The sequence below is a fragment of the Piliocolobus tephrosceles genome, chromosome 15 (genome assembly GCF_002776525.5).
Source record: "Piliocolobus tephrosceles isolate RC106 chromosome 15, ASM277652v3, whole genome shotgun sequence".
Classification (NCBI taxonomy): domain Eukaryota; kingdom Metazoa; phylum Chordata; class Mammalia; order Primates; family Cercopithecidae; genus Piliocolobus; species Piliocolobus tephrosceles.
The window spans coordinates 32,807,436-32,834,265 of record NC_045448.1 but is presented as its reverse complement, the minus strand read 5'-3'; the positions used below and the strand labels follow the sequence as shown (position 1 = coordinate 32,834,265).

At 38.6% G+C, this 26,830-nt stretch overlaps 1 protein-coding gene across 4 annotated transcripts in view; it reads right to left on the bottom strand.

Annotated features, from left to right (window-relative positions):
• TTC27 (tetratricopeptide repeat domain 27) overlaps positions 1-26,830 on the bottom strand; it is a 191,910-nt gene that overhangs the window by 7,119 nt on the left and 157,961 nt on the right. For 3 of the 4 annotated variants that reach the window (XM_023216383.1, XM_023216384.2, XM_023216385.1), the window contains 3 exons: positions 25,873-26,038; positions 2,339-2,536; positions 953-1,064 (listed from right to left, as the gene is read on the bottom strand). In XM_023216383.1, the coding sequence (XP_023072151.1) occupies positions 953-1,064; positions 2,339-2,536; positions 25,873-26,038 (476 nt within the window). Of the gene's footprint in view, positions 1-875; positions 1,065-2,338; positions 2,537-25,872; positions 26,039-26,830 lie in introns of all 4 variants that reach the window. The other variant, XR_002732440.1, reaches the window with a different exon arrangement.

Here is a 26,830-nt window from a genome sequence, read left to right as displayed (position 1 = left end):
GAAGAGGGTGGTGGTGAGAGGGTAGGGTATCAACATCTAAACCACGTGTGAAATACTGCTAAGTGTTTGAATGTTTTCATTTATTCTTCATGGGTAGGTATTATCCCATTTTACTGACGAGCAAAGTAAGGCTCAGAGAAGTTAAATTATTTACCCAAGGTCAACTAGCAAGCATGTGGTAGAGCATTCTTCCCTGTTTGCTCCCTATTTGTTGTAATCATTAGTGGCAGCAAGGAGGTTAGTTGGGCAGGGAAGTAGGAGGAGAACTTTAGGATTGGTTTAAGGTCCTTATGATTCAGTTCTTAACATTGGGGGCATCATTATTTTATTGGGACTGCATCACACACCCATATTCAAATATAAATATAAAAATGCATTACCAAATTTAACTGACATTTTTAAAAATTAATAATTGAAAGCTATACTTATTTGGACTATATTTACCCAGCAGGCACATAATTTTGTATGTAAGGTTAAACCTCTCCTCAAACAATATCCTCTACCGTTCCCCAAAGGTAAGGCTTATATTTTGTATTTCTTTTGTATATGCTATAGCTCTTTGCATATTGCTATGTACTCCAGAGATCTATGTGTGAGTCACGTTAAAGTTAACAGATTTCCTTAATGCTATGTAATCAACGCAAAGAGACTCAGTGTGGAATGAAGGTTATATAAAGTTGTAAAGGTGTTTCACATCTGTAAAAAAGTTTCTAATTTCTGTTACTTATTCCAGCAGAATATAAGCCTCCATCCTGTTTCTTCTTATTATTCCAAAGTGCCTATTACATAGTAGGTGGTCTATGAATGTTTGCTGAATTAAAAAAAACAATGTCAATATAATGAAATAATTTGATATTATTTATAATGGAACTTAACTTTTGACCAACACTCTTTTTTTTTAGTAGAAAATAAGTCAAAACATTCCATGGATATCAAATGTTACATCAAATACCATGTGCAAGTCCTAAGGCTCTTTGAACAACTTCCTTAAATGATGTAATATCTTTCTCCCAACAATTGGACTGGGTGTCACACCTGCATGCCTTTGAGAGGCACTGGAATGCCTGAGGAAAGAGAAAGAACAACATTCAGTATAACAAGTAGAATTCACATTTCAAACTCTGTTTCCCGGAAGTCATATGGAACTAATTCCAATGTGAAAAAGCAGCATCTGTGTTGTACAGCACAGCGTCTAATACTCTCATCAAAGAAGGGGCAGAAATGCACACCCAACGGCAAGAAGCCATGGCAAGAAATCAAATGGATGTACCTGGATTGAGACACTTCCCTGTAACCAGAAAAATACAAAGGCCAGGTTTGGAAATCTGTAAATGTACAGATTTTCTCAGCATTTGTAGCCATCAGTTTAAAAAACCTGTTTGGAGAATGAGGCATGAACTTGGTTAAAACAATGAACTTGCTGGTAGATATATGTAATCTCACAGATGTTTAAAGCACCCTCTTTCAAATCCTTGAGGGAGAAGTCACAGATCGGAGAATTCTGGATACTGTTAATTCCATATATGCAAGAAAGTCCATAATTCAAGGAGAAATGGAAGGACATGAAAGTAGGAGTGTGCATGTGTGCAGGTGATACGTGTTCTCTGGGCTGACAAGGCCACAGTGCAAGCCAGCTGTGTGGACTGAGGGAGGAGAGAATGGCTAAGAATCCCACAGATTAGTTGTGCCGTGGCTAATTCCAAACCCACGCAAGGAGTACACTTGATTTGTTGTGGGTGTTTTGAAAAGAAACATAAAACAATTATTCCAACCTTGGAAACTCTGCAGGCTCCTTTAAGTTCTAAGATAAGAAGCTAAAGGCATAACTTGAGTGGAACTTGTGTTCTATCACACTTGTGAGAAAGGGCAGGGTAACCTTTGTAAAAGTATACGTTTTGACTTAAAAGTTCTCTTCCAATATCCTTATCTTGTTCCTTTTTCTCTTTTTCCTTTCCTAGTCCCCACCTCAGATCTAAACACTCCTTCTGTCCTTGTACCCATCTACTGTAGTCTTTAGCAACGTGCCTGCAGAAAGGGGTGTAGAGTAAATAACGAAAGCCAACTCTTGGCTGCAGATTTAGTAGCGGTGGCCATTTCAGGAGGCCCTTTAGGAGGAAACAGAGAACCATGTAAGAAAACTTCATGGAAAATAAAAAGATGAATATTACAGCCCACAATTTAAAGTATGTAGGTTAAAAACTCTGAATCAGAACTGAACTCAGGCATACTAATCTTATCTTTCAGATTCTTCAACTCTTCCTCCACCCATCAAAAAAGTAGATCTACTACAGATATGTTCAAATGAAAGGTAAGGACTCAGGAGGAACGAAGGACTTGCCTTTTCATTTTCATCAGGCTTTTCACTCTGCCCATTTCCATATACTTGAGCATACAGCCTCCAGATTTCTCCATCATTTGTCACTCTTGAAGTCACTCTGCCAAATAACTCCTGCAGCTTTCCTTTGAGGCTAGTTGTGACATCTCCACTTCGATCAGTCATCCCATCAATCACTGCCCTGACTAGAATTTTAAGGACCTTAAAAACGCACAGGAGAAACTGATAAGCTAGAAACCAACAAAAAATAACAAAAACAAAGAGCTACCTCACCATCATCAAAGACAATGACAATGAAAAACCTTATGAAATTTGTTAAGAGTATCACCTTTAAGCTTTTGAAAAACAAAATAAAATTCAATCTTGAAGCACTCTCTAGGATCTCATGCTGACTACCTCTCTGGATGTCCCTTCAAAAGCTTCTGGAGAGGGTTCTTTCATTCAAAGGGCCCCATGTTTGGTGCTTGGCTCTTCTCACCTGGAACATTCTCTCTGAGTGACTGGAGGTTTCACTAGTGTCTATGCAACTCCAGCCAGATTCCCCTCTGGAGCTCCAGGACTGTGCACCTCAATACCTACCACACGGGTCATACCGACATCCCTCTCCATCTATCCAAGATGAAACACAGATCTCAAATCGCTCTTCTTCCTGGAATCTCCAGGTGAGCCTATCCATACAGTTCCCAGAGCCAACAACCTGAGCATCAACCTAGATTCTCTCGCACTTCTGCCACAACTACTAATTTGATTTTCAACATTCCTAATGTTGATTTGATTTGGTTTTCAACATTTTGTTTCATGCTCCCCATCTGCATGTTCAATGGCCAGTGAAATAGCTGTTGTCCTAAATAGAACAACATTGAAAACAACGTTGAAAACAATCCTAAATACAGCTTCTCCTACCTTAGTTTAGGCCTCATTAACTTCAATCTGGGCTGCTATAATAACCTTTCTAACTCTGCTTAAAGAGGTCCTTAGCCCCTCCCAATTACTAAATGACAAACTGCTAATACATATGCATTAGGCATGCGAAGTATCTAGTAAGTATCTCTTTTTCCAACTACCTCAAGTTGGCTCACCATTTTTTTTTTTTTTTTGAGACAGAGTCTTGCTCTATTGCCCAGGCTGGAGTGCAGTGGTGCGATCTCGGCTCACCACAATCTCCGCTTCCCGGGCTCAAGTGATTCTCCTGCCTCAATCTCCCAAGCAGCTGGGACTACAGGTATGCACCACCATGCCTAATTTTTGTATTTTTAGTAGAGACGGGGTTTTGAACTGGTCTTGAACTCCTGACCTCGTGACCTGCCCGCCTTGGCCTCTCAAAGTGCTGGGATTACAGGCGTGAGCCACCGCGCCCAGCCTAACTTCTTGGCTATCTTATTATCATCAGTTAGTCTTTACACATTCTATCCCAGATGCTTTGAATGCTGACAGATGGATTAAACTGCATCCTGTAGCAGATTATATTATAAAAAGGCACATCTATCATATCTACATTAGGCTGTGTATCTGAAGGCACAGAAAACACAACCTCAATCTTCCACTCCTTTGATGGTGGGACAGCAAAAGAACCAGCTTGAGGAAAGTACTGTAACACCATGCTAGTCAGCGCAGTCCATGGACTGACAGCACTGGCATCAGAGCTTATTAGAAATGTAGAATCCTGGATAAAAATGCTGATCCATCTTGGACCAAGATTCTGCATTTCCAGTAAGCTCCCAGGTGATGCTGATGTTGGCGGTCTGTACAGCACACTTCGAGAAGCAAGCCTCCAAGAGACAGCTGCCCGCATCTTTATTTTTACCGTGAACTGTGGGGAGAGGATGGCATTTTATCATTTTATATCACCAGTGTTTAATATAGTGCCTGGCATATGGCAATTGCCCTGACTCAATAAATGCTTGTGCTGGAAAGTGTAGCTAAGAGAAATGCAATCAGTGTGAGATCTTGCTGTCTCCTCCTAGAACATTCTGATCTGTGTATGAGACGTGGCTGAGGAGCAGGGGCTCCTCTGGAACGCGGATACTTTTAGGAATGTGAACTCAGACTCATGGTCCTAATTATCTATAGTGATAAAAGAAGACAGAAAATTCAGTTGTACTTTTTTTTTTTCTTGTTTGGACAAGGTACATTATCTCTGTCTGTAAATTCACATTACAATCCCACGTGTGTACTTTTAAATCTGAAAGTAATGAAATTCATATTACAATCCCATTGGTGTTTTAAATCTGAAAGTAACAATGCAGAAGAAACAGTCTGAATGTGTACTACTTGTTTCAAGTGGTCATTCTATAAGCATGTCAGGTATTAACATGCTTTGAAAAAGATGGTCTATTAAAATAGTTACTAATATGTAAAAATGAAACACAATAATGAGTGATACTTTGCTTCTTCTGGAATCCCACAGTTGGCTCAACATCCTGTCCCTTCACTTTAGCCTACTGGGGAGACGATGTGGGGAGAGAAAGCTTTTGGTGTTCTTGCCAATAAAAATGAAGAGTTGTAGTGCTGGCGTTGAAGATGGAAAAAGTTGGTCAAGTGCGTGTATGCCTCCTCTGTGCATGTGTGTGTGTTTGCAGGGGCATGAAGGGAACTGCAGAAGGGCAGGGAGGTGAAGCATCTGCCTGTTGTGGGGGGTAGACAGGGGATGAAACTGTAGGTAGGGCAGATACTGAATGCCTCTGCCCAGTTCATATGCAGATACCACCCGAAGAGAGAGGAGGGGGGGCAATAACCAATTTGTTTCATGCTCCCCATCTGCATGTTCAATGGCCAGTGACAGAGCTGGGCCTGGAGCTTAGAAGAGTTCCACGCTGGAGGAATAGACAACGAGAGTCATTGAGGGTCATGGCAGATATTGCCTAAAGAGACTGTGTTGGGCAAGAATAAGGCTGAGGATAGAATCTTAAAGACCACACACTTAAGAAGAGGGCAAGTAGGCTGGGCGTTGTGGCTCACACCTGTAATCCCAGCACTTTGGGAGGCAGAGGCAGGCGGATCACCTGAGGTCAGGAGTTCAAGACCAGCCTGGCCAACATGGTGAAACCCCATCTCTACTAAAAATACAAAAAAATTAGCCGGGCGTGGTGGTGGGTGCCTATAATCCCAGCTACTCGGGAGGCTGAGGCAGGAGAATCACTTGAACCCAGGAGGCGGAGGTTGCAGTGAGCTGAGATTGCACCACTGCACCCCAGCCTGGATAACAAGAGTGAAACTCTGTCTCCAAAAAAAAAAAGAGGGCAAGTAGAGAACTCACTCATCAAACTCAAGGAGTGGTCAGAAAGGTAACAAAGTGATGTCATGGAAACCAAGGAAGGAGAAAGTTACAAGGAAAGTACATCTACGAAGGATCAGGAATGGAAGATTCCACTGGATTTGGCAATCATAAGGGTGAGTGACCATAATCCAGAACCAAAGCCAGAACAAGGAAGGCAGGAGAGATCATGACTTCAGACAAGAGGCTTAAAAAGAAAGAGAAAAACATAAAAACCAAGATGATTATTAATATCACGAAAAAATGAAGAGAAGCCCCCATAATCATAGTATCCTATAATACTAATTTTGAATATCATTTGCATAGGCATTTAGTGTATTTGCTTAACCAAAATTGTTAATATAAATATATTAGGATAAGAAAGAGAAGTAGTGGAAGTGCCGGTATGACAGGTCTCATTTACTGTAAGAAGTCAACAGATAATGCCTCATTTTGTTTAATTTAAAAATAGCAGTAATATAATACCTATTAATATGAAATATGGAAATGTGCAAATAGCAGAAGAGATGCTAAGAAAGGGTTTCTTTTTCAGGAGAAGGATTTTGAAGAGTAAGGAGGGGTAAAGAAGGAAATTGGTATACTTTGTAACGAGCCTTTTACTATTATTTGACTTGTAAAACTATATACCTGTTATTGTAATATACATTTAAAAACAGAGAAAAAGCAGACATAAATACATTCAAAGATTGGCAAAGAAGAAGAAAAAAATGATGACACACATGAATATTCATTTATTAGACTTGCCTTTAATGTCCCATAGTGGTGATTACCTGGGGGTATTTGGGGGTGGTAGTGACTAAAAGGAAAGGAGGGTTTGGGGAATTTGGGGAGTGCTGGTAATGCTCTGACTCACCTGGTTACACAGGTGTTTTCTCTTCATGAAAAAAAAATTCTTATGTTTACTTACGATTTGTATCCTTTCCTGTACGTACACTATATTTCAATAAAAATTTACTTTAAAATTATTCCCTGTACTTAAGAAAACCTCATAAAGTGAAGGAAAAATATGTAGTGTTATTTAAATACATTAACAAATGAAGTTAATATTCAATCTTAAAAAGTGGTTCTAGAGTGATAATAATTTTTTTTTTTTTTTTTTTTTTTGAGACAAAGTCTCGCTGTTGACCAGGCTGGAGTGCAGTGGCATGATCTTGGCTCACTGCAATCTCTGCCTCTCAGTTCAAGCGATTCTCCTGCCTCAGCCTCCTGAGTAGCTGGGACTACAGGTGCGTGCCACCATGCCTGGCTAATTGTTTTTGTATTTTTAGTAGAGACAGTGTTTCACCATGTTGGCCAGATGGTCTCGATCTCCTGACCTCATGATCTGCCCGCCTCGGCCTCTGAAAACAACTATTTTAAAAAACCATTGCAGTAATTGTATAACTTACTGGCTAATATTATCATTTTTATTCCCACTAAGTCAGAAAATTCAAATTCCAGTTATCCAGACTGATTGCAAAAGCAATAAATTTTAATATAACATATACATAACCTTTCTTTAGAAAATAGATATTTGAGATTAAAATGAGTAAAGAGTGATATGATAGTATTTCTTTGATTAAATGAATCACCCTTGAGTACAATTACCTCTTGGGCAGTCTACAAGTTTACCAGCACTACACCCCTTGCCTCATCAAAAGTGAAAAAAAATTTAACTAGGTAAATGTTTTTATCCACGGTTTTATGTAAGTTGTTATGAGTAATTAACCTATCAGCAACAAGTCAAAACTATAAATTACTACATATGTAAAAAGTGGCTCAAGGGTAGAAAATTGAAGTTTAAGATTTTAGAGGTGGAAAAACTCTTGGGGAAACAGGACCCAAGATATGGCCACAGGGATGGGTTGTCACTGAAATAAAGACTAAGGCCTCCATTATGTCCAAAGTCCTGGAGATATTATCTACCTAAACACCAAGTATCAAGATCAGCTAGATCTAGAATAGAGAGGAGGCTACATAGTTGCTGAAGTAGGCCATGAACATGGGGAAGGGACTAGGAGACTGGTAAACAGCAGTAATGAGCACAGGCTTTCTGTCCACTACGTTACAGAACTGTTCTATTAAAGGGGCCAATATACAGGTAGAGGTTTGAAAAGTATGAAGCAATATAAACATATAAACTATTACGATTATCATTGATCCTCAACTACCTTACTCTGTTGGAAGTGGACAGTAACGCCCACATTGCTGGCTCACTCACTGTACTGCCCTGCCCATTAGCTCACTTCCATGTTTCCTTATGGTTCAAAACGGAACTCAAGAAAAACAAAATTCACCACCATGGTGTCAGCCCTTGATACCTCCCTACTATTTCTGCTGTGAGCACTCACTATGTGTCAAGCCCTGTGCTAAGTACGTGACCTACCTGATCTCATTAAGTTCTCACAATAACCCTAGGAAGCAGGTACTTTATTACCCCTACTTTACAAATAAAAAAATTGAGGCTTAAAGAGGTAAAACAAACTTTCTCATGGTTACACAGCAAGTAAGTCATGAAGCTGGATTCTGATCACCAGAGACCTGTGACTCCTGAGCTTAGATAAGGATGAGGAGATGAAAACAATGAGGTAGATAACACCTCTTACATATATAGCCCTTCCTAGGTGCCACATGCTTTATGAGCCCATGTAACCCACCCAACAACCCTATGAGGACAATGCTGTTGTTATGTGCATTGTGCAGATGAACAAACTGGAGCACAGAGGAGCTGAAGAACCTCTCCCAGGTCACACTGAGGGAAAGCAGGCTTCAGGCTTGAATCTGAATTCAGTGTGAGTCCTGGATCCTGTTATCAAGCATTTGCTACATTAATTCACAAAGCACAGCTCCCCACTCCTCTTTCTTCCTTTCTATTAAGTTCTTTTACATTGGAAAGGTTTCTCTTTTAAGAAATATGTATGCTAGTAATTTTTATCATTTCATTTTCATTTCTTTGCTAAATCTCGAATCAACCAGAACCAGAATGGGTTTTGTTTTTGTAGTTTTTTTTTAAATTAGAATTTCCCCCACATCAGAGCTAATACAACATTTAAAAAAGAAAATTCTTATTGGGTTTATCGGCCAATCACAAACATTACTAACAGAGTAAATTTCTTTCTAATCTTTTTATTATGTGTAAGTTTTATATTATAATATTACATAAACTATTTTATCTTCCTTTTTCACTGTAACATTATGCCATAGAATTTTTTTCATGTTTTCCACATACCCTTTAAGTATAGTATTTTGATAGATTAAAGATATTCCACTGGGTTGATAGACCATAATCTATTTAGCAATTCCCCCGCACTTAGATCACTAGGCTGTTTCCATGTGCTGCCACTGTTATCAGTAGTAGTATAAATAAAACACTTCAGTGCATATCTTTGTGCCTAAAGACTTTTTTCATACTGAACCTTTCCTTAGGTGAGAATTCCAGGAACAGAATTATGGAGTTAAGAGAATAAATGTTTTAAGATATTTTAAGAGAATAAATATTTTAAGAGATAAATGAGGTATTCTCTAAAAGGGCTAAATCAAATTAGGTACCAATGAATAGTACTGTGTATGAAAATGTCATTTAATTGCATATTACCAGCACTGGGTATACAAATATTTTTTAATCTTTGATATTCTATTCTACAAAAGTTATACGCAGCTATTATTCTGAACTATGTTTCTTTCATTATTAGTGAAGTTAAACTTTTCCACTTCCTTAAACATTTCCAAATGTTTGTGGACTAAATATATTTCCTTTCTAAGAAATTTACATTTTTTCTTTTTCTTTCTCTCTCTCCCTCTCTCTCTTTCTTTCTTTCTTCCCTCCTTTTTTCTTTTCTTTTCTTTCTTCTTCTTCCTTTCAGATGGAGTCTCGCTCTGTAACCCAGGCTGGAGCGCAGTGGTACAATCTCGGCTCACTGCAACATCCACCGCCAGAGTTCAAGTGATTCTCATGCTTCAGCCTCCCAAGTAGCTGGGACTACAGATGCATGCCACCACGCACGGCTAATTCTTCATATTTTTAGTAGAGATGGGGTTTCGCCACGTTGCCCAGGCTGGTCACTCCTGACCTCAGGTGATCCACCAATCTCAGACTCCCAAAGTGCTGGGATTACAGGCATGAGCCACCATGCCTGGCTTACATTTTTTTCTTATTTTGTACCAAACTCATTTTTCCCCAATGTGAAGCTTTATTGTTAATCTTCATTATAAACTAACACAAGTTGCCAACTACTTCTGAATCCTAACCTCATACAACATCAACCTTGCTTGAAAAAAGGAAAGTTAATGATCTGAAAAAGTTACAGTAAACATGTGAGAAACCCTGGGGAGACAGAAGTGGGTTGGATCCTAATATGGTGGAGAATATAGCTCAGGTGGAAAAGGGCTAGGTGCCAAGGTTCACAGATGGGCTGAGAAAAGTGTTTATCTGTCCCTTTTACTTCCACTTCCTACTATCCATGACATTTACCATCAGCATGGAGAGACTGAAACAGCAGTGCCAACCCAGTACAAAGCAGGGACCATGTGTGCACATCAAGGCAGAAGGCCTGGCTAGGGTGGAGAGCAGACAGCAAGGGCTTGGGCAGCCGGCTGGCCCCTAAGGGTGCCCTTCTACTTTGCCCTCTACTCACTGAGGTTAGATAACTACTCAGAAAGATGGGTACTGGAAAAGAGCAATGTCTAGTGAAGGTAAGGGAGGTTTCCTGAGGAACCAGGCCACTTGGTGGTGGTGGGAGGTGGCAGTGGCAAAGTGTATCCAATGGGTGAGCTCCCCCTACGGCCCAGCCTCACCAGGAAGGTCACAAGTTAGGTCCTGGGCTTTAGCCCCTCCTATCAAGTATATATTACCAGTTGAACAGACAATACCCCAGGGAAATATGAACCAACGGGAAAAAAATTAAGACATCCAAAAGTACAACCATGATAAAATAAACAAATTCAACAGCCTATGTGAAAAAGAGTTAAAGGGTCATGTGCAGAAGATCTTGTAACTTGTTTTTATAATATGTATTCTCAGGAAGTGAGAAGAAAACCAAGGGAAGAGATGAGCCCCCTTGGGTAGCAATATATATGGGGAAAAAAAATAATGTGAGGACTGAACTCGGGGTTGTTCTCACAGAGAAGGGAAGATGAGGATATGTCTGCAAAGAAGATTAGGATGCAGCAGCTGGTGTGATAAGAAGTGTGGAATTCTGGAAGCCAACGGAGAAGAAAGGAGAAAGCAGTGGTGTTTAATATTGCTGGAAACCTGAGGACCTGTCCACTGGATGTGGCAAACGGAACTTGACAACAGTACTCTAAGTGGACTAGGGGAGATAAAACTGCAATGGCGGAAGTTCCAAAAAGGATGAGGAGAGGAAGCAGAAATAATGTGGAGAATGCCTGTCTTGGGGGACTGACTACAAAAAGAGCACCAGAGAAATGGGCTGATAATAGGGAAAAGTAAGTTTTAAAAATTATTTATACACAGTTTAAAACATTGGTAACTTTTAAAAACTAGGGCACTAAATAAATGCATTTTGTGATATTTTCCTCTTTGTACTGTAACAAGTTATAAAGGTAAATTTTAATTCATGATGTTTATAAGGAAAGGCCCACTTGCCTTTTCATCTGAAAACTAAATCTAACAGTCTACTCCAAAGATAAGCTTTAATCTCTGGGTTTTTTTCCTTGGGGTTCTGGACACCCTTGTGGATCTAATGAGAGTTTTTCATCCTCTTCCTAGAATATGCACATACCATACATACAAATTCTTTCAGGGTATGTCAGGGAATGTCATAATCTGCTGAAGACTAATAACAGAAACTTCTCAGAAATCCTAATTTGTCCCACATGACCTGGGATTCCAGTCTTATCTCCCAATATTGTATATAACTAAGTTTGTGTCTCTTTTAAAAAGTTTTATTAGTTTTCCATCAACTCTCTTTCTAGTCTCATCAGCTCTTTTGTCACTTCCAGATGTTCAAATCTCTGGTGGCAAGACTTTCATAGGAGTGGTTGAGGTCTTTCTGGTCTTCCCTTGCTGTACCTCCATGCCTGTCACCTCTACTACCACTAACAGCTCCCAGTGAGGTACTAGATCTACTCCCCTCTTCATGAACACCGCTATTCTCAATGCTACTGCTACAACTGTTTTCTTCCTGAAATAGAGCACAAAAGCTGTGGTGTGGTGGGCTGAATAACATTCCCCCAAAATTCATGTGTACCCAGAACCTCAGAATCTGACCTGAAATAAGGTCTTCGCAATGTTAACTAGTTAAGATGAGGTGTCATTCTGGACTAGAGTTGGCCTAATTCCAATGATTTCTTCCTCAGAAGAAGGGAACACACAGAGGAGAGGAGGTGAAAATGGAGGCAGTGATGGGAGTTAGGCTGCCATAGCCGAGAAACGCCAGGAGCCACAAGAAGCTGGAAGAGGTGCAGAAAGACACTTCCCTAGCATCTGCAGAGGAACATGGCCATGTCAACACCTTGATTTTGAACTTGACTTCTGGTCTCTAGAACTCAGTGGGGAGAACAAACTTCTGTTGTTTCAAGGCAGCAAGTTTGTGGTAATGTGTTATTGTAGCCCTAGAAAACAAACATTGCATTTTTAAGCAGAAAGACTAAGACAGTTAAAACACTGAGAAAAACTCTTCCTAGGGCACTCTCCTGGCTTCTGGAAATCATTTTCTGGTTTTAGTTCAGAAAGCAATAAACATATGAATGTCACTGTCACAGCCTACCCTTACTATGGCTGGTGACCTATACAGTACCCCACTCACCGGCCAGAAGTCCTTATTTTTGCATGTGCATAAGTTTTAAATATCAAATCTCTTGATCTTTTCCTTAATGAAGTATGGCTTTTTGTCATGATAGAAAATGTCTTCTTCATCACCAAGCCAATAAAAATATTTGCCATGCTTTCTTTTAGTACTTTTATGGTGTCATATTTTCAGTGATGACAATGAGAATGACAGCAGCTACATTTAAACAGCACTTGTGACCAGGCGCGGTAGCTCATGCCTGTAATCCCAGCACTTTGGGAGGCCGAGGCAGGTGGATCACTTGAGGTCAGGAGTTTGAGATCATCCTGGCCAACACGGTGAAACCCCATCTCTACTAAAAAAATACAAAAATTAGCTGGGCATAGTGGTGCATGCCTGTAATCCTAGCTACTTGGGAGGCTGAGGCAGGAGAACTGCTTGAACCCAGGTGGTGAAGGTTGCAGTAAGCCGAGATTGTGCCACTGCACTCCAGCCTGGGCGACAGAGCGAGACTCCATCTCAAAAAAATAATAATAAAAATAAAAATAAAGTATCAGGCACAGTCGCTCACACCTGTAATCCCAGCACTTTGGGGGCCAAAGCGGGCAGATCATGGGGTCAGGAGTTTGAGACCTGCCTGGCCAACATGGTGAAACCCCATCTCTACTAAAAATACAAAAAATTAGCCATGCATGGTGGCAGGTGCCTGTAATCCCAGTTACTCAAGAGGCTGAGGCAGGAGAATCACTTGAACCTGGGAGGCAGAGGTTGCAGTGAGCCGAGATCATGCCATTGCACTCCAGCCTGGGTGACAGGACGAGACTCTGTCTCAAAAAAAAAAAAACAAAAACAAACAAACAAAAAAAAAAACAGCACTTGTATGTATCTGCCAGGTACTGTTCCCAGCCCTTTACATATATTAACTAATTTACTCCTCCTAATAGTCTATTAACTCATTTAATCCTCACAAGAATCCTACTACGCAGGTATCGCTTGGAACTGAGGCAAAGTGGTTAAGTAACTTGCCCAAGTCGACGCAGCCAGTGACTGGCAGAAATGGGCTGCCTAACTCCAGAGTATGTGCTCTTCCCTACAACACATCCTGCTTCTCAAGAAATTCCAATTTAAATATTTTATTTAACTGAATTTATTTTGGTTTCAAGCTTTTGGTCCTAAACGTTTGGGCAGCTATTTCAATACATATTAAATATCCTATTTTTATCCCACAGATTTAAAATGCCATCATTATTACGTACTAAATTCTCATTCCTACTTGAATCTGTTTCTGAATTCTCTATTCTGTTCCATTTCATTCCTGCAGCAGATGTTAACTCTTTATATAATAAGGATATTATTAGCTTTTTATCTTTCTTATTTGTTACAAATATCTTGTCACATATTTTTTAAATGTGATCATAAAAATTCCTTCCAGCTTTCTTTTACTGCTTCAGAGTTCAAGAACTTTTATCAGTATCTACTTCTATTTCCTATTCCTAATTTTTCTGAGATTAAAAAACATTTAGCATAGATTTAGTCTGTCTGGAGTTTGTTTGGTGTATCATAAACTAATCTGATAAACTTTTTAGACTTGGATACTTAGAGAGATTTTTTTCCTCTACTCTTTCTCATTTTAGTAAAATACACATAGCATGCAATTTAGAATCTTAACCATTTTTAAATGTACAATTCATCAGTATTAAATACATTCATAATGTTGTACAACCATCACCAGCATCCATCTCCATAACTATTTTCACCTTGTAAAACTGAAACCCTACCCCATTAAGCCATAACTCCTCATTCCTTCTCTCCTCAGCCCCAACGACCATTCTACTTTCTGTGTCTATGATTTTGACTACTCTAAGTACTTCATGTAAGTGGAATCATAGAGTATTTGTCTTTTTGTGAGTGGTTTACTTCACTAACATAAATCTCCTCCAGGTTCATCCATTTTGTAGCATATGTCACAATTTCCTTCCTTTTTAAGACTAATATTCCATTGTATGTACATACCACATTTTGTGTATCCATTCATCCATAGATGGAAATTTGGGTTGCTTCCATGTTTTAGCTATAACGCTGCTATGAATGTAAGTATACACATTTCTCTTAGAGATTCTGCTTTAAATTCTTTGGGGTATACACCCGAAGTAAAAGTGCTGAACCATATGGTAATTCCATTTTCGATTTTTAAAGGAACTACCATACTGTTTTCCACAGCAGCTGTACTGTTTTACATTCCCACCAACAGCACACAAGGATTCCAATTTCTCCATGTCCTTGTCAACACTTACTCTTTTCTTTTTTTTTTTTTTGAGACAGCATCTCGCTCTCTCACCCAGGCTGGAGTGCACTGGCGCCATGTTGGCTCACTGCAAGCTCCACCTCCTGGGTTCACTCCATTCTCCTGCTTCAGCCTCCCAAATAGCTGGGACTACAGGCACCCACCACCATGCCTGGCTAATTTTTTGTATTTTTAGTAGAGATGGGGTTTCACCGTGTTAGCCAGGATGGTCTCAATCTCCCGACCTCATGATCTGCCCTCCTCGGCCTCCCAAAGTGCTGGGATTACAGTCGTGAGCCACTGCGCCAAGCCTATTTTCTGTTTTCTTTTCTTTTAAATTTTTTGCTAGTAGCCATCCTAGTGGGTGTAAGGTAGTATCTAATTTGATTTGCATTTCCTTAATGATTAGTGGTGCTGAGCATCTTTTAATGTGCTTATTGTTCATTTGTTTATCTTCTCTGAAGAAATGTCTATTCAACTCCTTTGCACATTTTTTAATTGGGCTGTAAACAGGGTTTTGTTGTCGTTGAATTTTAGGAGTCCTCTATATATTCTGGATATTATTCCCTTATCAGATATATTACTTGCAAATATTTTCTTCCATTCTGTGAGTTGCCTTTTTACTCCATTGATACTGTTTTTGGTGCACAAAATTTTTAAATTTTCACAAAGTCCAATTTGTCTGTTTTTTCTTTTTATTGTGTGTGCTTTTGGTGTCATCCAAGAAATCATTGCCAAATCTACTGTTATAAATTTCTTGCCCTATGTTTACTTTTAAGAGTTTTACAGTTGTAGCTCTTAAATTTAAGTCTTTGATTCATTTTGAGTTAGCATGTGTATACAGTGTTAGGTAAGGGTCCAACTTTATCCTTTTGCATGTGGATATGCAGTTTTCCCACGACAACTTGTTGAAATTTCCCCATTGAATGGTCTTAGCACCCTTGTCAAAAATCATTTGAGTCAGGTGCAGAAGCTCATGCCTGCAATTCCAGCACTTTGGGAGGCAGAAGTGGGTAGCCTGCTTGAGCTGAGGGGATGGAGACCAACCTTGGCAACACAGCAAGACGCTGTCTTCACAGGAAAACACACACACACACACACACACACACACACACACACACACATACAATTAGTTAGATGTGGAGGCATATCCTGTGGTCCTAGTTACTTAGGAAGCTGAGGCAAGAGGGCTGCTTGAGCCCAGGAGTTCAAAACTGCAGTGGCAGTAAGCTATGATCATGCCACTGCACTCCAGCCTGTTTGACAGAGTGAGACACTGTCTCTTTTTTTTTTTTTTTTTTTTTTTTTGAGATAGACTCTCACTCTGTCCCCCAGGGTAGAATGCAGTGGCACAATCTCGGCTCACTGCAACCTCCACCTCCCAGATTCAAGTGATTCTCCTGTCTCAGCCTCCCCAGTAGCTGGGACTACAGGCCACACCACCATGCCCAGCTAATTTTTGTATTTTTTGTAGAGATGGGGTTTCACCATGTTGGCCAGGCTGGTCTCGAAGTCCTGACCTCAGGTGCTCTGCCCGCCTCATCCTCCCAAAGTGCTGGGATTACAGGCATGAGCCACCGTGCCCAGCTGAGACACTATCTCTTAAAAAAAAAAAGAAAAAAAATCATTTGACCATATTTGCAAAGATTTCTGGGCTCTTAGTTCAATTCCATTGGTCTATGTGTCTGTCTTTATGCCAGTACCACACTGTTTTGACTACTACAGTTTTGTGGTAAGTTTTGAAATCAGGAAGCGTGAGTCTTCTAGCTTTGTTGTTCTTTTTAAAAGTTGTTTGGGCTACCCAGGGTCTCCTGAGATTCCATTTGAATTTTAGGATAGATTTTTCTATTTCTGTGAAAAACCAATCCATTCAGATTTCCTATTTCTTCATGATTTAGTCTTGGTAGGTTTTGAGTTTCTAGGAATTTGTCTATTTCATCTAGGTTATCCACTTCGTTGGCATACACTTATTCACAATATTCTTATAATCTTTTTATTTCTGTAGAATCAGTAGTAATGTCCCCATTTTCATTTCTGATTTCAGTAATTTGAGTCTCCTCTTTATTTTTTCAGTGCAGTCTCTGCACTGAAATCCAGACATCACTTTGGGTAGTATTGACAACAATGTTAATTAGGTCTTTCAATCCATGAACACAAGATGTGTTTCCATTTATTTATATCTTCTTTAATCTCTTTCATCATGTTTTCTAGTTTTTGTGGTCTAAGATTTTTACTTCCTTAGTTAACTTAATTCCAAAGTATTTTTTATGCTATTGTAAATGGAATTGTTTTCATAATTTCTTTTTGGGATTGTTCACTGTTAGTATACAGAAATGCAGCTGATTTTTGCATGCTGACTTTGTATCCTGCTACTGTCCTGAATTCATTTATTAGTTCTAAGAGCTTTTTTGTGGACTCTTTAGCATTTTCTACATACAAGATCACATCATCTGCAAACAGATAATTTTATTTCTTACCAATTTGGATGTCTTTTACTTCTTTTTCTTGTATAATTGCTCTGCCTTGAACTTCCAGTGCTGTGATGAACGGAAGTGAAAGCAAGCATCCTTGCATTGTTTCCGATCTTAGAAAAGAAGCTTTCAGGCTGGGAGCGGTGGCTCACGCCTATAATCCCAGCACTTTGGAAGGCCAAGGTCGGTGGATCACCTAAGGTAAGGAGTTTGAGACCAGCCTGGTCAACATGGTGAAACCCCATCTCTACTAAAAAAAAATAATAATAATAATAATAACACAAAAATTAGCTGGGCATGGTGGCATGTGCCTGTAGTTGCAGCTACTTGGGAGGGTGACACAGGAGAATCGCTTGAGCCTGGGAGGTGGAGGCTGCAGTGAGCTGAGATCATGCCACTGCACTCTAGCCTAGGCAGCAGAGCAAGACTTTGTCTCTAAATAAATAAGAAAAGAAGCTTTCAATCCTTCACCATTAAGTATGATGTTTTTCATATCTGGCTTTTATTATGTTGAGGCTGCTCCCTTCTATTCCTAGCTTATTGAGTGTTTTTTAAATCAGGAATGTGTGCTGACTTTTTTCAAATGCTTTTTCAACATTAATTGAGACAATCAGGTGACATTTTTTCCCCCTCATTCTGTTAATGCAGTCTATTACATTGATCTATTTCATATGTTGAACCATCCTCAAATTCCAGGAATAGATCCCACTTGGTCATGGTGTATAATCCCTTTTATATGCTAGTGAATCAATTTGCTAGTATTTTGTTAAGGGTTTTTGCATCAATGTTCATAAGAGATTTTGGTCTGTGGTTTTTTTTTTTTTTTCTTGTAGGGTCTTTGCCTGGCTTTGGTATCAGGATAATGCTGGCCTCATAGCATGAGCCAAGAGGTGTTCCTTCCTTTTCAATTTTTTGGAAAAGTTTGAGAAAGATTGTTGTGACTTCTGTAAATGTTTGATACAATTTACCAGTGAATCCATGAGGTCCAGGGCTTTTCTTTGTTGAGAGATTTTTGATTCCTGATTCTATCTCCTTACTAGTTATACATCTATTCGGATTTCTTATTTCTTTATGATTTAGTCTTGGTAGGTTTTGTGTTTCTAGGAATTTGTCTATTTCATCTAGGTTATCCACTTTGTTGACATATACTTGTTCACAATATTCTCTTATAATCTTTTCATTTCTGTAGAATCAGTAGTAATGTCCCCATTTTCATTTCTGATTTCAGTAATCTGAGTCTCCTTTTTTTTTCTTAGTCCCTCTATCTAAAGGTTTGTCCATTTTATTAATCTTTTCAAAGACCTAATTTTTAGTTTCATTGATTTTTCTCTATTATTTTTCTACTGTCTATTTCATTTATCTCTATTCTAATCTTTATTCTTATTTTCTTCCTTCTGCTAGCCTTGGGTTTAGTTTGCTCTTTATGTTGTAAAGCTAAGTTATTGATTTGAAATATTTTTTGTGTTTTAAAGTGAACATTTAGAGTTACAAATTTCTTCCTTAGCAATGCGTTCGCTGTGTCCTACAAGTTTTGGGATGTTGTATTTTCATTTTCATTCATTTTTAGTATTTTCTAATTTCTCTTGTGATTTCTTTTTTGATCCATTGATTAAGAGTGTGTTATTTATTTTCCATAATTTGGTGAATTCTCTGGTTTTACTTCTGTTATTGATTTATAATTTCATCCTGGGGTAGTCAGAGAAGATACTTTCTATGACATTTATTTTTTTGAATCTACTGAGACTTAATTTACGATCTATCATATTGTCTCTCCTAGATAATGTCCCATGTGCGCTTGGGAAGAATACGTACGCTGTTGTTGGGTAGAATGTTTTATATATGTCTATTATAAAATTCATTAACATACAAAATCCCTGCTTCTCTAACAGAGCCATACTCACCCCTTTTGGTTGTTGATGTCACAAAATTACATTTTTATAAATGGTGTGCCCCAAAACATACACTAATATGTTTAATGCATTAGCCTCTTAAATTACATAGAAAGCAAAATATGGAGCTACAAACCAAAGTTACAGTACTATTAGCTTTTAGACTAATAACTGTTTTCTTTAGTGTATAGTCTCTTAAATCATGTGGAAAACAAAGAATACAGTTAAAAAAACATCACAACAGGCCTGGAATGGTGGCTCATGCCTGTAATCTCAGCACTCTGGGAGGCTGAGGTGGATATATCAGCTGAGGTCAGGAGTTCAAGACCAGCTTGACCAACATGGTGAAACCCTGTCTCTACTAAAAATACAAAAATTAGCTGGGCGTGGTGGCAGGCACCTATAATCCCAGCTACTGAGGAGGCTGAGGCAGGAGAATCACTTGAACCCAGGAGGCAGAGGTTGCAGTGAGCCAAGATTACGCCATTGCACTTCAGCTTGGGCGACAGAGCAAGACTCCATCTCAAACAACAACAACAAAAAACATTGTTGTAATAATATTAGTTTTTATAATTGTTCTTATATTTATCTTTATTGAGATGTTTATTTCTCTATCCAGCTTTGAGTTATTGTCTAGTGTCCTTTCTTTTTACCCTGTAGGATCCCCTTGAGCATTTCTTGCAGGGCAGTTCTAGTGGTAATGAACTTCCTTAAGTTTTGTTTATCTGGAAATGCCTTAATTTCTCCCTCACTTTTGAAAGGCAGTTTTGCCAGATAAAGGATTATTGATTGACAGTTTTTTTCTTTTAGCACTTTGAAAATATCTGCCCACTGCCTTCTGGCCTCCAAAGTTTATGATAAGAAATCTGCTTTTAATCTTATTGAGGATTCTTTGTATGTGACAGATTTCATTTTAATCAGTATAAACAGCTCTATAGCCCTCATATCCCACCCAAACCAATACCATGCCACTGAGTTCATGTAATGGCCTTTAAATCCCTTACCCACATCTCGATTTCATTTAAGCAATAGTAGAACTTATGTTTCATTCTCTATCTCAACCCTATTTCTCACCTCCATCAGGAACCACACTTAGGGAATGCAGCAAGCAGAGAATGACTGGGAAACTAACACTGGCCTGTGAAGAGAGTTGAAGGCCTCTCACATAGAGGAGTGGCAAATCCAACATAAATGTAAAAGAATCTCCACAAAGAGAAACTTTAACTATTGTTTCCCAACACCAACCTTGACTTCTCTGGGCTAGTCTCATCAAAGTCTTGGCCTCCAGCGCAAGGCACTGACCCTTTGAATCCTGGAGGTCCTCGTAGCAGGAAGGAATAGGACTGCCTTAGGCCCCATTACAAAAACTTCCAGGAGGGCTCCAGGCCAGGAACGAAGCAATTTCCCACCTCCCCTGCTTGGCTAGCTCCCTGCTCCACTTGAAGCTCTCTAAGTACTTGTTCTATTTCCTGGTCTGATAACCCTGATCCTTGGCTTCCCCAAACCTCAGTTATCAGAGAGAGATAGGCAGTTTAGCATTGTCTTTTTTAGTGCTTCAGAAAAAAACCAAAAAAAAAACCAAAACAAAACACAACAAAAAACAGTTCTTAGACCGTGGAAAGGGCTTTAGGTTAAATAGGCCAGATGTCAAGACTTAGCTTTACTGTTCGCTAACTATAAGAAATCAACCTATTAATTCACTTTGCTGAGCCTCAGGTACCTCAACAGTTAAATGGGGAGAATACCTATTTTCTAAAGCTACACTTTGTATAACACATATCCATTCCCTCCTCCTTTTACTTTCAGGTAATGCACAGCCAGCAAGTGTCCCAGGACTTCAGTTTCATTGGCAACTTGCCTCACTGTACATCAATACCATCTTCTCCTGTCCCCAAAGAAAGCATCAAATAAAAATACATACAAAGGACAACCTCAATATGCAAGAATACATATTGTATGATTCTATCTATATGGTGTTCAAGAAAAAGCAAAACTGAACTGTGGAGACAGAAATCAGAAAGTAGTTGCCTCATGGGGGAAAGAGGTGATATTTCAACTGACTGGAAACGCACGTAAGATAACTTCCTGTAATAATGAAAATGTTCCATAATTGTTTGGGGTGGTGATTACCTAAGAATATATACTAGTTAAAATTATCTGCATTTTTTTTTGTTATTTTATTTCATATTTTTTTGAGATGAGGTTTCGCTCTGTTGCCCAGGCTGGAGTGCGGTGGCACAATCACAGCTCACTGAAACCTCAAACTCCAGGGCTTAAGTAATCCTCCTGCTGTAGCCTCACAAGTATCTGGGGCTGTAAGCATATGCCACCATGCCTGGCTTATTATCTGCAAATTATGTCTGAATTTTTAAAAACCTTTGTTAGATACAGTTCACAAGCACGTTAATATGATGGGAAAATGTGCTTTTGACATAAATCTTCTCTACAGACTTCAAGGTGTGACATAAAGAAAAAAATAAGACATGCCTACCTATGATTTCTGTCTTCGGTTCCTACTAGCCAAATTACTGCTCAAGTTATATAAGCTCTCTGGGTCTCATATTAAGCAACTATAAAATGAGGAATATTTAGTATCCACCTCACATACTGCATGCCCAATAAAAGATAATCTGTGTTAAGTGGCAGAAACATAGTAAGCACTCAATATATGTTAATCCCCTTTCCTTCCTCTTCCACATATAAACAGCAAACGAATGTCAATACTGCAATACTTAAATTATTTTCCCAAAATGTTGCCCAAGGTATCCAGAAAAAGAAAGAAGGAAGAAAAGGAAAAATATCCCAACAAATCAACATTAGAATTTACCTTGAGGAAAGAAGTATGGCCATATATGAGGATTTGTCTGCAAGGATATTCATGACATTATTTATAATAGTCAAAAACTGGAAAACTGAACAGGAACTAATTATGTAGAAACATGAAAATCAATTTTATTATAGATGAATAAAAATATGTATAATCTAGAAATAAATACATATAAGTGCTATTATAGAAAAGCATTCCTGGGTTTTACCAAACCATACATTAGTCAAAATTAGGACAAAGGTTTTTTTCAACATAGTACTGGAAGTCCTAGACAGAGCAATTAGGCAAGAAAAAAGAAATAACAGATATTCTAATAGGTAAGGACTAAGCAAAATTGTCTCTATTTGCTGACAATATAATGTTAGCAAAAACCCTAAAGAGTCCATGTAAAAACTATTAGATGAAATAAATTCAGATACAAAAATCAACATACAAAAATCAGTAGCATATCTATAATACTAATAACAAACTATACAGAAAGGAATGATGGTCACTAGAGTCAGGGTAGGGTGGAGGTGGGGTGGGGAGGAAATGGGGAATTTGGGGGGAAAGGATACAGTTTCAGACAGAGGATTAAGTTTGAGATCTTCTGCACAGCACAGTGACTACAGTCAACGATAATGTATATTTCAAAATACCTGAGTAAAATGTCAAATATCTCACCATAAAAACATAGGTAAACAAGGTGATGGGTATGTTAATTAGCCTGATCTAATCATTCCACATTGCATACACATACGAAAACATCGTATGTTACTCCATAAATGTATACAATTAGAGTTTGTCAATTAAAATATTATTAATAAAATTATAAAATGGACAAAAAAGAAAGAAAATGATAAAGGTAGTATATCCACTCATTCTTCAATTACAAATAGTGAGAAAAAAACAGAAAAATTTGAAGCTAATTTACCCTATGTCTGTATTAAAATAAGCATGAATTTACTCCCCCTCACAAAAATTTTAATGGCAATAGTCCACATCCATAAAGTAGAAAAAAACAGGTACAGGATTAGAACATGTTAAATTGGAATCAGAACACGATTTTGCTATATTGAAAATTCCCCATGATTAGAAAAGTAAGAAGCTAAGACTATGACCACTAAAATATGTTTGAAAAAATCTATTTAGGATAAAAGTTAAATCATAGTATCTGAATTCATACTAGGAAAAAATAAATATATATATTTTTAGACTTTTTTTCCTTTTCTGAAAAATGCTCAAATGCATCTCTATGCATTTTGGGTCCTTTTATTCTTTCTTAAGGAAGGCCCCTGAAAGACTTCTCTTTTTTTTTTTTTTTAAGAGACAGGGTCTTGCTCTGTCACCCAGGCTAGAGTACAGTGGTGTGATCATGGTTCACTGCAGCTTCAACCTCTCCAGGCTCAAGGGATCCTCCCACCTCAGCCTCCCGAGTAGCTACAGGTACATACTACCAAGTCCAGCTAAATTTTTTTGTAGAAAAAGGGTTTTGCAATGTTGCGCAGGCTGGTCTCAAACCCCTGGGCTCAAGTAATTTTCCTGCCTTGGCCTCCCAAAATGCTGGGATTACAGGTAGGAGCCACTGCGCCCAGCTGGCTGAAAGATTTCTAAGCAAATGTTCTTAAAATTCCAATGATTTTGATTTGGCATCCAACAGGGCAAATCACAACTGAAAGTTTTATCAGAATCAACTATCTACATACTCAGGTTATTTTTACCAAAATTATATTCTTTGGAATCTATAATACTACTGTTACTACCAATAGATTATTCTAAATATCACCTCTTTCCCTATACATTTACAGATACTCAAATACAGAAGTATTATCTAAACATTAGCAAAAATGTTTTTCATCCTGAGAGAGAATGAGACTCCTAATCTGGGGGTGGTGGGGGTGGTAAGAGTAAAGAAATTGAAGTAAAATTCTTCAATACCTTTTCAGCTATTGTAACTGCTTCTGCTTTGCTTTTTCTTGTCTTTCTTTTAGAATACATGAGTTAGCAAGATTTGCCATACTTAATTCATCTAAGTCAACTAAAATCAGCATTATCTTGATGACTTTATAACTCTTTATGATGTACAAGTAACAGCTCTTCCAAACAATCTTTGAACAGTTATTTTGTCTAATGTCAGTTTCCTTAAAACGAGTGGGTGGGGAGATCCATCCATCCATCCATCCAGAGTTAGACATAGCTTATGATAGTATAATCCTATCCCCTACAGCCGTGTTGAGAATTAAATGAGCTAATACATGTGAAGTGCTTAGGATAGTTTCAGACACACAGCAAGCCCTCAGTAAATATTAATTATTGTTATTTTACCACACACCACTTTGACCTGCTCTACGTGCCTTGGGAAGTGAAGGAGAATAAAAGAGCAAACAGAAAAGCCACTTCCTTTCATGTGCACATATAGTAAGTCTGTCTCTTATTGGAGGAGAGGCCTAGACCCATTTGGGTACCTTATATAAAACAACTCCTACTAGTGCCAAGCATGAAAGGATGATCAGGATTTTCTCAAGATCCAAAAAGCCAACCTGGTGAGCCAGTTGTTACTAATCCTTAGCAGATATGAAGGAGATTACTGGGGTTAAAGTATAGATTTAAAGGAGAAATCCCACTCACAACAGAAAGACAAGCAGATCAGTTAGAAAATGGAGGCACAGGACAGAAGATTAACAGGATCAGACTGACCAAGGAAGCCGATTCTAAGACAATTAAGAAAGAGATGACACAGCCAAGTTATCAGCAGCAATACCAAGAGTATAGAAAAGCAGACTGACAGCTTGAAGAAGCCCCCTGTCTGGCTTATCAGGAAGGAGAGGAGCTTCACACTCCTTTCTGACTTGGTGTGTAAACTTATTCAGCATAGCCCTAGAGGACTTCTAAGGTCCCTTTTTACTCTGACAGTGTGAGATTCTAAAGAATTCTAAAGAATTCAATTCAGCAGCAATGTCTAAATTGAGGAGTGTTGGATGTGAATGTTTCGTGTACATTTTTTTTTAATATGAAAGAAAACAATAGAATTTCCTTCAAGTGTAAGATGGAATATACTACCAATATAAATGATTTACATTCTCCTTGAGATTTTAGGAACAGGCTTCAGAAATCTTTCCTAGTAAAGAAAGATCTTAAAAATCACAATTGCAGTAAACAAGAGATATGCACTATCTTCAGTGGTCACAATATACCGAGATCTGTTCAGTCTCATCAGTGGCCTTTGCCAAGGCGCTAAGTGTGGAAGAGGAAGAACTAGCTCAATGGAAAATTTCAGCAGTGTGAACAGGACAACTATTGACTGTCAGGGGACTGTGCAAACAGATTCACAAGAGCCCCTACCCTTTCTAGGGATGTAAAACTCTGCTATCCCTCCATTCACTTGGCTATCATTCCATTCAGTTTGTTTGTTTGTTTGTTTGTTTGGAGACAGAGTTTCACTCTGTCACCCAGGCTGGAGTGCAGTGGCATGATCTCAGAGTATCACTTTACACCGAAGACAGCATATTGTCTTCAACTACAATTAAACCAAAAAAGTCTTTTTTATTTAATCTTTTGGATGATACAACGGCTTTGAGTCTCCCATACATTCTGGAGGGATAACTTTATTCCACCAAATAGAGCACCATCTCATGAAACATTGCAAAGAAAATGTTATCCATCCTCTCTATATTGTTCATACCATCTGAAGGTATACAGTAAATGCTTGTTAAATGAATGAACAAATGAGTACAGGATTTATTCCAGCTACCACAAGTCAGAGAACACACTGAGATACCCAAAGTACTAAGTAATACAGTGTTTTATTTAGTTTCTGCAAAGTGACTATATATGTAACCCACACATCAGATTTTTGTAACTGAGTCACAGTAATATTCAGTTTATGACTGTACAAACAAATCTGACATTAGAATACCAGAATTCCATATATCATGAAGAATATTTGACTAGAAAAAAATACCTTTTTCATATGTTACGTATGTTTAACAAAATTTTCCTGTGCATATTCAAGGAAATAATTTATACCATACGATCAAGGATTCATATCAAACACAAACTGAAATAAAAAAATATGAATATCCTACCTGAACATCTTTGTATTTGTCACGTAAGTCCAAGAGTCGGTGATAAGCTTTAATGGCTTCTGAAAATTCCCCAACGTCAGTGCTGGTGAGGATGTAGTTTTCCCAAATTTGCCAGTGTTCATAGTTACACTTTAGAGCTTCTTGTAAAGTTCTAAAAGCTTTTACTCTATTGAAGGTCAAATTTTAAAGAGAGCAATAATGAACTCTTTTTTTATTAGAATAAAGCATAGCTAAATGTATAAAATGCTAATGTGGACCGTCAGTCCTTATTCATTCGTATTAATAAACAGAGACCCAAACAACACAAAACCACCTCAAACTTCCCTACAAAATTCAGTGACAGACCCTATGGTACATGTAGCATACATAAAGAGATACTCCTTTCCTAATCTATTTACTGGTAACGAGGACATTATTTCAAAACAGGGCATCAATCCCAGTATCACCTCAGGAGAAGGCACACTCAGGTTCCAAATCTGGAGTCAGCGTGGCCAAGCAAGTACAATTGCAAAACTGTAAGACAAAAGGTGCAGACAAAAGGTGCAGACCGTAGTGGAGGGACCAGAGGCAAGGAGGTCAAAACAAAACAACACACTCCTCATGAATCTGCAACCAAAATGCTGCTAACCAAAATTCTACACCCTGTGAGAAAAAAAACCCTCAGTCAACAAAACTAACCAACAGGACATACATTTACTAAAGATAAAATTTAAGGGGGCAAGGCATGGTGGCTCACATCTATAATCCCAGGACTTTTTGAGTGGCCGAGGTGGGTGGATCATCTGAGGTCAGGAGTTCAAGACCAGCCTGGCCAATACAGGGTAACCCCATCTCTACTAAACAAACAAACAAACAAAAATTAGCTGGGTGTGGTGGCACGTGTCTGTAATCCCAGCTAGTCAGGAGGCTGAGGCACGAGAATCACTTGAACCTGGGAGGCCAAGGTTGCAGTGAGCCA